Raw genomic sequence first — 14,217 nt, forward strand, 5'->3', positions numbered from 1 at the left:
CTCAGAGCTCAAGTTTAGTCGAAGAGTTTTGCCATCTTAAAAATGCCCAAACTGAGTAGCCTTGGTCGTGGTAACTTTTAACCTATTGGTTAGAGTGTGCCAAGGAGTCACCCCCACCCACTAGTTCATGCCAGGCATAAAAATGGCATTTTGATGCACCCACCTCGTACACTGATGGACCTGAGGTACAACAGAAGAAGACTGGACCTGCTGTCTTTGACCTGAGAGGAGCCCTGAAGGACTGCTCCCTCTTGTACCCTAGGCAAAGACATAAGGCCGACCTTTTGTTCAAGCTACAGGGATATAACAAGAGGTGTTTCCTGTAACTGCCCATGTGAGCAGTGGCAACTGGACCTGGACTGGATCTTGCTGTGTGCCCCTGCCTGACACCCTTTGAGTCTCTAAATGTCTCCTATGAGGTCCTGGTGGGGCTTTAGAAATGTGCTCCTGTGGTTGTTTGGGGCCTAAAGGACTAAGTCAGAAGAAGGTAACATTTTTGAACAGGACAAACCTGGTTAGTCTATCCAACATACCCTTCATCGTGGTCAGCCCCAACTTGCATCCAGGTCCTGGGCTACCTCGCCTGTTGACTATCATTGGAACTTTGTTATTTTTGGCACTATTTCTACAACTTTGAAAATTCATATCTCCGGTTCCCCTTATTGTATTTTTGTCCCTTTGTTTATTAAATTTTACTCTATTTACTAAATTCGTTTTTTGTTGTTTTTTTTTGCATTTTGACTTTATTACTGTGTTGGTACTGAATACATTCTTTACACGTTGCCCTGTGTTAAGTCTGTCTGCTCTATGCAACAGCGACCAGTGGGGTAGAGCTCAGGTTAATTTAGTGACTTGAGGATTCACCCCGACCAGGGTCGTGATTACACCTTGAGGTGGGAAGTCACCCACCTCAATTAATAATCCAATTTCTTACACAGAGTATTTTATTTTTTCAATTGCCTTACATATATGCCAGTTTCTCTTCCTCTTATTATCTAAGAGTGTTGTTTAGATGTACCAGTAAAATGTTGCATTTGTTTGTAAAGCTCTTTGATGTATTTCATTACCTGGTTGATACAAAAAAAATCCAAACAGTAATATAGTACACAAAGTGGGCCAAAGCAGGCATCCGCTGCACCGATAAACAGCATTGCAGCAGCAGCAGATAATGAGTTGTCAACAGTACAAGCTGAGCATACATGTGAAAATGATAGGATCGGCTTGAAAGAAATCAATGGACAATTTTGCATACTTTGGGGGGAATTACCTTTTTAGGAGGAAGCATTGGTACAAAAAAATCTGGACTCTGTTTGTGACTTCCAGGAAGGTAATCGTGTTCTGACTTCACACTCCTATCACGCACATAAGTGGCACAGTGAATCATGACAATATTATAACCAAACAATATATATTTTTATTTATTTAACTTTTGTGGAGAGGTGAATACAACACCAGTGTGATCCTGCACTATTCAGTGAACAAATGGTAGGGAAATAAATATTTGGGCCAGGACCTTGATACCAAATTATGGTGGGTAAAGGAAGGCAGATTGTGTGGGCTGGGGTGAGTGATGGTGGTAGTCCTGTAGATGTGCTGGGCAGTGCTGAAGCCCTTTTTTAGGTCTCGCCTGACCCACCGTATGCGCTGGCCTGGCGAGACAATTTGTGAGGGCTCCAAAAAGTGCTACCAGGCCAGCCTAGACCTACAGTGCATGTGCGCGGGCGCGCGCGTCGCGCTTTACCGCGATTACTTTCACTTTCACGGCCGCACGGCCGCTTTGATGTTCTCCATGAGGCTTCAATAGATTAGACCTATTGGCTATGCCAATGCTTGTCATCACTCGGAATAGGGTAGTCAACTATTTCTTCTAGAAGGCTGGGTCCAAGCTAGTTAGTTAGGAGAGCCACAAAACACGTTTTACCTAAAGTCAAACACAATAGAACTTGTTTACACAATCAGTGATCTACCTGGAAAGAAGGCATGGGCCCGGACTTCCGGGACTTACATTTGACCAGTTGAGCTGGATTGTCAATAAGTTTTTCGGATGTTCGTTAAATGTACAAAATGTTGACATAATTCGGGCATAATGGTTATTGTTGATCTGATGTCTCCTTGGTTACACGGTGTTGTCGGTTTGGTGACTCGTTATCCTATTTTCTATCTGGCAATACATAATTACAGGAGTATGTGCCACAATCCGAGGGGCTACTGGTGGCGCCAGAATAGTGTGGGGTTTGTGCTGGGGTCTCCTGCATATCTTGGAAGAGTGAGGCGCAGCAGTCAAACCCCGAGAGGACCAGGGCTTGTCTCTCCGGATGGAGACAGTCTGGTCTTGAGCTCACTCAACTACTTTTCAGAGTTACACGAGTTCCTGTCACTTCCATCTCGTGATCTACAGATCAAGAGAGAGAAGATGGCAAGAGGTGATGATCATTGTAGGTTAGCAGTTAATCACGATCCCGAAAATGTATCTGAATAAATAACATGTTAATTATGTGATTCGGGCTAATTTTCCCATCAATGCAGTACAAGGAATGTAAGAGTCAGAGGCTATAAGGTGTTGTGCTATTTAGATGCTGCCTTTGTCCTAGCAACACGGACATTTGTGGAAATCTGGCACCCTCGTGTGGCCATGAGTGTTATTGGCACACGAAAGCTGCCTACAATTTCATTTGCATAAATGAAGCAAATTTCCCACAGGCCTAGAAGAAAGTTGATGTAAAATGTCACTGTGCCTCTAACCTCTGAGTGCTGACACGTGACGGCAGTGCTCGGTTCAGATCACAGACCCAAAGTAGGATGCAGCTGCGGCCCTTTGGCCCCATGACGCGCGCGTTCAATGGTGTCACTTGTTCTGAACGGTACATCCAGCCTTTCTGCTTCCACGGAATGCGCGCGTGCAAGGGCCAAACATCTGCATTCCGAATTTGCATGTCTAATAAGGTTGACTTCATAGGCATGAAGACTGTTTTCTTATTCACAATTCCATTCTTTGGTTCCTGTTCAGCTCTGAGGCTTTGCACCCAGAGCGCGGCCAGGGGTTTTCCAAAATGTCCACCTCTCCATGAGATGCTTTGCATATCCATCACTATGAAAGAATCTAGCAGCGCTGCCTGCTTCTGATGTGATGAAGGGAATGCTAATATGATAAACTGCTTTTCTATAAAGTTTTCACTAGCACATATTTATTGTTTCATAGTGTCGTAAATAGCAGGAGTTATTGTTACGAAGATCAACGGGACAGATGTTATCGACCTCAAATGGATGAAAGGCTGGGCCAGCAATGCTGGGATTGCAATGCTGGGATTTAAATCGCTGCTGTTTACCTACTTCAGTAGGATTATCTAATCTGATCATTTTCGTAGTTAACATTGCAGGAGCCTTCAGGTTAATGCCAATTGCAGCCCCAGAGATCGCAGTCTTCAGGCCACAAGCATCTATGAAAGTAATGCAATCACAGAAAAACCAGTGTCTGAGCTTTGCCTTTCCAAACTGGTTTCCAAGCCAGGGCCATTTTAACAGCATATAGGCCCCCAAGCTAAGCAGTAAACTGGGTCCTGCCTACACAACCACTCACAGGAATAAAAATGTTTAACAGAAAATTAGTGTAAAATTCTGGTCTGCATGGGAAACAACCTTTACATCGCGGTCATTGTCCACGATGCAATTACAACGCGTTTGTTCCAACGACTGCGTTGTTACCACGCAATGCCATTACTACCCAAGTCATTACATCGAATTGCAGTAGATGGCGCACTAACATAAGGAATAGTATAGGTTATTTCAACACCTTCCCTACTGTTGCGTAGGCTGGAGTTGGAATAGTAAATTATATATTCCTAATGTTAGCGTGCCATCTACTGGAAGTGGATATAATGACTTGCGTAGTAATGGCATTGCATGGTAACAACGCGGTCGTTGTATCGACCACGTTGTGAAGGCACACGATGTAATGACTCGCGTAGTAACGAGTCATATTCGTCTGCATGGAGCCCCTACGCTCTTGGGGCTCTTGGGCAAGTGCCCAGCGTGCCCATGCATTAAAACAGCATTGATACAGGCTCCTTCCCTCCAGTCCCCGTTGATGCTGAATTGTTTCAGCACTGGGTAGTATAACCAGGGTCTGTGTGCTGAAACCTGCTCCTCCTTCCGTAATCCTCCAGGATGGGTGGCTGGTTTATCACCCTTGAGGGCCAGAGCATCCTCTACTTTGATCCATGGAATCTTTCTTTTGTATTGTGAATCGGGCTAATGAGGGCAGCATGATCAGTTTGCTCTTCCATTTCTAAAGGGAGGGACTATAATTTTGCTCAGTGCTGCTGCAACGACAGTAGAGCACTGCACCCAGAGGCAGATTTACTATGATTTTACGCCTTTTTTGCATCATAAAAGTGATGCACATGGACACAAAATATTTTTGTCCGATTTTCTTTCCAGCGCAAAATAAAGTGAAAGTAACATGAAGCAGCACATAGTGCCAAAGGGCGTCCCATGGGTGGTATATGGGCATTCGTCTCATGCAACCACCCAAGTTTTCTGACATGAAATCCAATTTACTAAATAAAGTACACTTGGTTTAGCATCAGAAAATAGCTCACCCTTCAATCAGGCGCTGTGAAGGAGCAAAGTTGTTTTCTCCTTTATTCTCCGACTTTGCATGTGTGCTGCACTGTACAGCACCCATACAACGTGGGGACATTTTTTAAATTAGTCTAAGCATAGTATTTTGTACTGGAAGGGTATCCATCAAGTATAAAATCTCTGTTTGACTCACGGAGATACCCTTGCACTATGCCACAAAGGTGTCTCCATGGCGCACTGCAGCTAATCTCAGCACTGGGGCTAGTGGGAGGGGAGGGGAGTGCCTTATTTCAGTGAATGTGGCGCTCTCCTGCTCCCTCCTTGTCACGCGGAGGAGCCTTTGCGGCTGCTACACTGTGCTGCATGAGAAATTATTGTTTATTAATTCAATATACATTTAAAATGACTAATTCCTGCTGCCCAACCAATTCTTACAGCTTTGGGGACCTGGAATAGTCTGAATTGTCACACTTGTAAAAGTATGAGAGCTGGTAGTTGTGTTGGTGCTGTCATTGGCAGTGCTGGCAGTAACAATGGGTGGTGCAAGCAGCCCCGGCCTCCTGACGAGGGCCCTGGCACTTATTTCTTTACAAATTAAGCACTGGCTGCACCAGAGCCCACAGAAGGAACATCCTCACTGTCATTCTTTTGACTGAGTTCCCTTCAATTCCGGTTACAATTTGAGTCTAATTAATGTGAGTGGTGTATAAGCCTGGAAATGAAGCGAGTAGAACCAATCACTTAATTAGGTGTTGGGCGATAACCAGACACCTTCCGTAAATCCTTAGTGTCTCATTCTGTCTACCTCTTGCTCACCCTCCCTAATTTAGAGTCAGGAGGCATCCACCAAAATGTAGCAAATGTTCCATCCGCTAGACTCGCAGTTTCGCAGTGGAGTCGGTGGTGGGGGCATGTTCCTGCCATTGGGGCCTATGCTGCTTCCACCCTTGGCCATGGCCCATTCACCCCTGGACTGTGGGTCAAGGAACACCAGACCACCCGCCTTCAATAGGGAAGTCATTTCAAAACACATTCGTCCTGTTTGAGACCATCAGGAAAAGCCTGATAATCCCAAACAGGAAACCAAAGAACTCACCCCACGCAATGTGAAAAAAAGTCAGCAGATCAGATCGAGTTGGTTTTTATTTTACAATAATAAACTCCTGATTTTGGAGTGTGTTTTCGAAAATAATGCAGTGTTCCAAGGAAGAGCATTAAACATGGCACCCACTCTTCAAAGCTGCAGAGCCTTCAGCACAGCTGGCACAGCTTTGCTGTGGGCACAGACATCCCTGACTGCCTAGTGGGTATCACTCAGTATGGCTGGCAGTCTTCCTCCAGCTGTGCGAAGACATCCCTCTGCTGACCGGACAGGCCGGCAGCTCACCTTTTAATCTATAAGTAAGCCCCAATTCTGAAATTCATTTTCTTTGGTGTCATGGCTGTATCAGAGTTGAACCAGCAGCAGGTAGTTATTATCAGTGGGAAATGCATCAAATATCTTCAACATCAGTAAAGTCCACTAACACTAACTTGGTCATAGTGGACATGTCGGCCCGTCCATGCACAGAGGAAGTACGGAAAATGTGGCCCAACAAACGCTCCGGCCCGTCCATGCACAGAGGAAGCACGGAAAATGTGGCCCAACAAACGCTCTGTCACATCCAACTGCACAAGTGTTACATTCTGGATCCAAACTAAGGTGGCTTGGTGTGCAAAATAACAATGGACTTAAATGCAGCTCTGAGTTATTGCCAGTGGCTGAGAATAATTCAAGTATTCCATTCATCACTTTTGTGTGTGCTTCAGCGTGATCCCCTAAGTGGGTATGGGTCTGTGCCACTGGAACCTAGATATACCTGATTGATGAGCCCTAATGAGGGTGAAACAGGTCTCAGTCTGCTTGTGTTCAGGTAGGACCTGACCTGGCAGTTCGGACTGAAGTAATCCCATTGGAGCAGGGACAAGACTGATTTGTAAATGGCTGGGCCCAAACTGGGGTGAAATGGTGAGAAAAATAACGATGGACTGAAGTGCGGCCCAAGTGATTACCAGTGGCTGAGATTAATTCAAGCATTCTATCCATAACTTTTTTTATATGCTTCAGTGTTACATTCTGGGTATCAACAACATCGAAGCTTATTGGCAATATGGCATCCAGTTCCAAATGCGACGGGCAGTGAGCTCTTTCATTCTGCTATTTGGCTGTCCTACCTGACCATAATTATTGTCAGTATGACATCATTGTATCAGTTCTACCTGAACTGATCTCAGCTCATCTGAAAAGCTATAAATACAGATTGTGTTTCTCAGATTGACTTAATGATTGTTTGTGACATTTTAGTCTCAGTAAAAAACACAGGCTGATTAGGAATTTGGAGTAATGGAATGCACCCCTCTTTCTGGAGAAAATGCAAAATATTGAGTGGAAATTTAATGGTGGAACTTGTTCTACATAAGGAAGGTATGATGGAGGAACCTAATGGATTCTCTGCTGCACTTAGCACTCTGTCAATTACCACTAACTCTTAGTCTGCCCATAGGGTCACATGTATGTAGCTTTCTATTGGTTGCAAATAGCCCGATTCACAGAATCAGGCAGTTTGCAACCAAAAAAAAGCATTTCCCTAAGTAAAAAACCTAGGGGCATATCATCAAGGCCATGCGATAATTATCGCTCAGCACTCTTAGCGCGAGGATAATTATCGCCGGCCAACTCTGAATTTTATCGTGGAGATAGCGTGCCATCAGCAACGCTTATCTCCAAAGCGATAAAATTCAGGGCGCAAGCTGCCAATTGTGCGATTATCGCTGGAAATACAGCGATAATCGCACAAGGTTTGGTGAAAGCTTGCTGATAGGGCAGGGCATACTTAGCCATGATATCCACCTTACATAAGATATCATGGCTAAGTCAGTCTTGAAGCAGGCGTAAGGAAAGTAGCGATAACAGAGGTTATCGCTACTTTGCTTGTCGCTCTGCAGGTTAGCGTGCCCATTGATAATTGGAGAAATGTCGCTTAGCGTCATTTCTCCAGTTATGTCAGGGCAAGAACACCCACTTTGCATCTCATTAGAGATGCAAAGATGGGAGTTGGGGGAAAGGGTGATAGTGCAAGGATTGACGCGATAGCGTGACCTTGCTGATTAGGCGATAAAATTATCGCCGCTTTCAGTCTGAAAACGGACGCTAAAGCGGCGATAATTTTATCTCCGGGGCTTGATGATATGCCCCCTAATTTTTAGATTTGGTAACCTACTAACAATACGCAAAATGGTTTAGCAAGTCGGTATTAGGAAGAGGCATGTTAAGGGCATTCCTTCCTAATAGCGACTCGCAGTGCTATGTACGAATGTTTTGCAACTGAAATGTGGTTGCAAAATGTTTGCTTTTCAAAACCAATTTTACTTTGGTGCTAACACATTTGCAAACAGGATGCACGCAGAAACGTTTTTTGAGAGCTGGCTTTGTTCCCATGGACCACTGCCTACTTAAAAAATGAAAGCATGCTTTTAATTTTTATTTTTGAAATGCATCCATTTTTTCATTAAGAAAAACGGACTGCATTTTAAAAGACACGTTGCTTTATTTAAAGCAATCACAGACATGGTGGTCTGCTGTTCCCAGCAGGCCACCATACCTCTGTTTTTTAGCGAGTCCCAATGGGTAGCAAATTACGATCTACCTTATGAATAATAATGAGGCAGGTCATATGCGACCCACTGGGAATCGCAAATGAAACTCAATGGAGTATCATTCATTTGGAATTGCGATTTCCTAATTGCGATTAGCATAGAATCGCAATTAGTAACTCAGAATTTCAAACGTTAGTACACGTGGCCCTTAATCTCATCCTAAAACTAATCTGAGAAGAACTTCCCATAATGTGTAAATGGTTGCAGGCCTCTCTGGGCATAGGTATAATATTAAGTTGATCTAGTCTGCATGCTAAGACTATAATTATTGAGTTCTCAGTTTGGGGTTGCCTTTGTCATTCATAATTTCAGCCACACTAAGACACAAGCCAAATGCAAATAAAATGAGGTATTGATAGTAGAATAAGGGACGATTAACTGGTAATGCTTGTAGGCAAGAATATTAGCACTACTACTTAACCATACCCTCAGCTTAACCCATCCCAAGCAGGTGGCAGTCTTGGGCATCACAGAGTATAGGGGAGGTAACTCACCCGGTCAAGCCTGAGCTAGGGAAGGGTAACATAAGCAGCAAATATACCACAAAGACACATTCACAAAACATCTGGTTAATTTATCTTATCATATATATAATATTTTAGTACTAACAAAAGCTTGCTAGTTCCTTAGTAATACCTGCAAGTTCACAGACATTACTTCCCTTGCCTCGACCACCGCTGGCCGCATCATGCAAAAGTGCTCTTTTCTATACATTCCCTGTGCTATCTGGCGACAGTGTGATTTTTATTCATTTTACATTTTTTGCACTAAAGTACTTAACTTCTGTAGGCAACAATGGAAGGTTTACTCACATGAGTAACAGTTGCCGTCTTCCACTGCCACAAGGTCCCTGGATGGAACAGGGGGCACATTTGCAGAAACTTGATAGATGCTGCTTCTAAAATAGTAGTTAAAAGGGGCATTATGGGTCATGCATCCTACTGTATCCCATCACACAATGTTTAATCTCAAAGCAAACCATACCGCCAACTACTCCTTGTAATACGATGACATCCGTTCTCAGAACATTTGTTCAATCCTGCATGACTAAATCATGGGTCGTCAATTTTCCACTACTCCCTTTGTACCCTCCCCCATCCTCACCATCCCAGAAGAGTAAATAAAGAAGCAGGCCTCAGGCATGCTCTATGTTTAAAAAATATCTGAACAGGCAGCCTCTAAAATGCCTGCAGCTTTTGCAGGACAGACTGGGCCCCTTCAAGGCTCTGGACCTGAGTGCCACTGCCACAGCTGCACCATGATAGCTACACTTTTGTGAAAAACCTTAACATAGCTGCCATGTTTCCTAGGTCTGTGTGTGATGTGCTGCTCCAGTCCATGTTTTTAGGTGACACCTAGGCAGCGCATGCGCTGTCTCTTCAAGACATGCTGTATCTAGAATATGGGCTTTCAGCACCACCCATCGTTCCAGTTGGCTCCTTTAACTGTCCTTCAAAAATAGCTGCTTTTTATTGGTTAATATGCTCATTAGTCCCCCTTTTCTACTTTTATAACCTCCCATGAGGACTGCCCCTGTTACATGTGCTCTTACTCGTCATGTTATTTATTACTTTCTTAGCACTCTTTTGTTCTTTTTTCTTGTTTAGGCTCAGGAACTCGCTTGCGCCTACACTTGCTCCCTCTCCTCGAGCTGAAGTTGCCTCCTCCTCCTCCCCCCATTCGCTCCTTCTCCTCGGCTGCAGCTGCCTCCTCCTCCCTCCTGCTTGTTTTACATTAAGTATTTATCTGCCCCCTCCTGCTCACTCAGGCTTTATTCGGAAGCGCCGCTGTTTCGTGCTGAAGAATAAATAAATAAAACTGTGTATTTGCTCTTTCTCAGCCCCCCTCTGCCCTCCCGCTCACTCAGACTTTATTTGGAAGCACCGATGCTGTGATCCCACTGTCTGTGTTTGTGTGACATTTATTACGATGAAAGCCTCCCTGCTCTCGGTGGTGGTAATTGGCTGCCTCCTGCAGGGTGCTAGCTGGACTCCTGACTGCCCAGCATGCCCCTTGAAACTGCTAATAACGGTGCAGTGCCGTCGCACTAATGTACTTGCCTGATATGGCCTTTCATACAAATAACCATAATTTGTCTTTCACTTCGTATGTAACATCATCAAGTGAAGCGTCGACCATTTACGACACACATAATTTTCAGCAACCAACATTGTCATTTTACGCTGTTCATATTAGTAATGGACAAAGCATCAAATATTCATTATGCACTCAATCTTGACAATATAACAAAGGACATTGGCGGCCACTACTGTACGCGTGACCTCTGTGAACATGGCACTTCCACTTCCACGCCCTTCCACACTAGAAACAACTTTCTAGTGTTCCTGTGCCAGCTGGATTTGCATCAAATGATAACCTCAGCTATGGCTGGCTTTTAAAATCCTTTTTAACAAGCAGGGAGAAAGCATTTATCAATGGTGTAATGAGCTTTGCCATACGCCAGTTTGTGGATCTTCACCACAACCCAAACTTAAGTCCATCCGCCCTAATTGCAACTTCCTTGGAATTTTAAAGATAGTGTTTGAAATTGGCAATGCAGCAGTTATGGCATTTATTTTTATGTTAATGGTGATTTAACCAAGGGCCGCCGATAACACGCTTCTTCCTTTCGTCCATGCAGGCTAGTTTCATTCAGCCAGTTTGGTTAGTTTGTCTACCCCGTGACACCTCCCTTGACATTTTTTAATGTAGGCAGTAACTTTCAAAGAAGGGATGCTACTGATTACTGTGAGAAGTTGGCCTGGTATATGCTGTCCACTAGTTATAGTGGGCACCTTGCACCAGTCCCAAAAAAACCTTATTGATGATAGGTAAAAGACAACCTTTGTTGAAAGCTATCCTAGTGGTAGCTATGGAGAGCAGCCTTCAGGCTAAGTCTTGAAGGAATGTAAAGCAGCTTGTTTTACCAGTCTATAATCCCTTGAGTGGCTAAATGAAAGGAGACCATACCAGGTATATATTATTAAAATATATGTATTTATTACTAAACACACCCCTCTTGTCTCTTTATGAGGCTAGAGGTAAAAGCACATAAGTTACACTTCAAAATAGACAGTAAAGTAGCAAAAATACACGTTAGGCCCTAGGGGCAAGCCAAACCATATACTAAAATAGTGGTATAAGAACCACGACTTAACTAGACACAAGGCCTAGAACTTGTAGAATCGCTGGGACCCCAAGGAACCACCCAAGGTAGTGACACAGGGGAACCACGGGGGCCGTGTGCAGTGTGAGAACACAGCCGCGAGCTCCCGTTAGCTTCTATGGGGAAAGTCGCAGTTAGATTTTTAAAGATAAAGGACACTTAGAGATGGACTAGGACCAAACCCTCTTGGACTTAGACAGTTCTAGGGTCAACACCCACGGGAGCACCGGAGTACTCGAGTTACCTCACCCAGGGAAGCCGGGTGCATTGGTGTCAAATGGTGTTGTGTCGCGTCGTCGTTTTCAATAGAAGCTGGCGAAGAAGTGCTGCTGCCGGGAAGATGCAAAGTGTCCGAAGAGATCCAAGCCTGGATCAAAGATGTGAAGAACCTAAAAGCAGAGGGGACAGAGTCTGGGTCACTTGCCAGTGACCAGGGGCACGATAGACGAATGCCCACCGATGTCGGGTGTTACAGGTGAAGAAGGTGAAGCTTGACTCTTCAGCCACGAGGACCAGGAGGCGTCGAGGGTGACCAGGAGCTGCATTCGAGCTGTCCCATGAAGGATGTCGAGTGCTGCAGCGTCGGTGCCCAGATTGGACACAACAAGCCTTAGCAACAGCAACCCACACAGAAAAGAGAAAGATGCTTCTGTGCAGACTAGCAAGGTCCGAGGGACTCCCCCAGCACGGAGGAGTGAGGGCATGTCTGGAGCAACAAGGTAAGCCCTAGGAAAGTCAAAGTTACTTTCACAGGGACCCACCAGTTGATGGACCAGGGATCACAAAGGGACCTTGAGAGGAATCACAAAATGGCAGCCCATGGGTCACTCGGAGTGACTAGGCCAACAATCTTCAGTGGTTTCTCTGCTTGGGGTTGGGGCTACAAGTAACCCAATGCACAGCCTCAAGAGACGTTGAGAAGCTGATGCACTTGTAAATGTGCATGGTGTCCAGGTGTTCCGGTTCCACGGTACCCACGAGGGCTACGGGTCTCAGCTTTGCTGGGGACTCGGTTCGGCCTCTGGGAAGCCTGGAAATATATCTCTGGTGTTGCAAAGTCTTTGGCGTCCAGCGGCAGCTTTGGAGATGCAGGCCAGGAAGATGCGTCTTTGGTGCCTGCCAAGCAGGGGAGTAACTCCTTTACTCCAAGGGAGATTATTCAGTCATCTGGCGTTGAACAGATCGTCGAAGGTCCAGGATTCAGTTGCAGAGTTTCGTCCAGGAATATCTAAAGTCCTGTTGCCAGGGGTTCCTATCTTATACCCAAGGAAGGGGTTGAACTAACTCAGGGCATCCACCTATGGGAGGGTTTGGAAAGAGGGGTGGCTACACCGATTTCCTTTGTCCAGTTTCGCGCCAGAGCAGGGGCTGGTAGCCCCTGTGACCGGTTTGAACTGGACTATGCTCAGGGACACCAAATGTGCCCCCAGTGCAGGACTTCAAAGCACTCTCAGAGTGTACCCACCCAGCCCCAATACACTAAAGCCTGTCTGGGAGGTGGTGACACCTCCCTGTGACAAGAAACCTATTGTCCAGGCCTCCCCTGCCGGAGTTTCGGTCAGCAGCAGGAGGCCAGACTCGTGTCTGTGGCTGGAGCATCCATTTTGTGATGCCAGGGCTCTTTTAAGTTGGTACCGGGTATACCGGTGCGGTCATGTCTCTCCCTCTAGAAGGGTGGGATCATACTCCCACACCCATTGCTGGTGTGGGGGTATGATTCCAAGGTGTTCGACACCAAACACGACATGTTTCCGTGCAGCCATCCCAAAGTTAGCATTTACCGTTGGGTTATAATGCACTTAAGAGTATATGGTCAGGCTGCATCACTGACAACCCCGGAGAAGAGATTCAGAAGGCTGCAGAGGGGCTCTGCTCATGCATGGGCACCCTCTCACACAAAACCAAGCACCCTACCTTCAGGGTTGATAAGGCTTGCCATAGGGGTGACTGATAGGGTACTATGTGTAGTGATAGGTGAGATAGAGTGAACCTATAGCTCAGTAAGGGGTGCATGCACCACCTTACCCAGGCTGCAGTAGCAGACCTGTGGTTTCATTTTGGAGGGATCCCCAGGGGTGGCATAATACATGCTTCAGCCCCTGGTAGGCCTCTGGGGTACCTGTGCCCTGGGTACATAGTATACCATATACTAGGGACTCATAAGGGCACCCCAGAATCTAATCTGTGGTGTACCTAAGGTACTAGGAATCAATTTAGAGAGGAAGCCGCTAAGCTGGGGTCCTGAATAGCAGGGCCCCAGCCAGACTAAAGTCGAAAAACAGTGTTACAGCAGCAAAAAGTGGGGGTAACCATAAGAAGCAGACACTACTCTTCTACAATTACATTTAAGGAGTATAGTTTCTCCTCAACAGTGTTAACAAATCACGGTCCCATTTTTTTAAAACGTGGTCCACAGTACGGCTGCATTACATTTCATAGCATTTCTTTCTCTTTAATGCGCAGGGCGAATATCTGACCTTGTGTCTCCAACATAGCCCTTCTGCTTGCTTGGTTGTACGAACCAAAGTGGTAAGCTTTAGCCTTATCAAATCCTGGCCCTCTAAGCCAGCTTTCGCTGTAGATTGAATCTGGCCTTTTCTTTCTTTTCTTGTTTCTTTTTTGATTCTTTTAATTGATGCACAGCATTTACTTTTAGGTCCTTCGAGAGTTCTGAAGGCTTTTAACAGTTTCATGTTTGATACGGTCTGGTCTGTTGAAACTGTGCAGGATTCTAAATCCTACTGAGGTTCAGTACATAAGTGTGCGCTAGGATT

At 45.3% G+C, this 14,217-nt stretch overlaps 1 protein-coding gene across 1 annotated transcript in view; it reads right to left on the reverse strand.

The window, feature by feature from the left end:
- Positions 1-14,217, reverse strand: part of SCIMP (SLP adaptor and CSK interacting membrane protein) — a 112,633-nt gene that overhangs the window by 13,098 nt on the left and 85,318 nt on the right. The window contains exon 4 of the mRNA XM_085646923.1: positions 9,090-9,175. Within this exon, the coding sequence (XP_085503049.1) occupies positions 9,090-9,175 (86 nt within the window). The remainder of the gene's footprint in view (positions 1-9,089; positions 9,176-14,217) is intronic.

This window comes from Triturus cristatus, chromosome 3_2 (assembly GCF_964204655.1).
Source record: "Triturus cristatus chromosome 3_2, aTriCri1.1, whole genome shotgun sequence".
Lineage (NCBI taxonomy): Eukaryota > Metazoa > Chordata > Amphibia > Caudata > Salamandridae > Triturus > Triturus cristatus.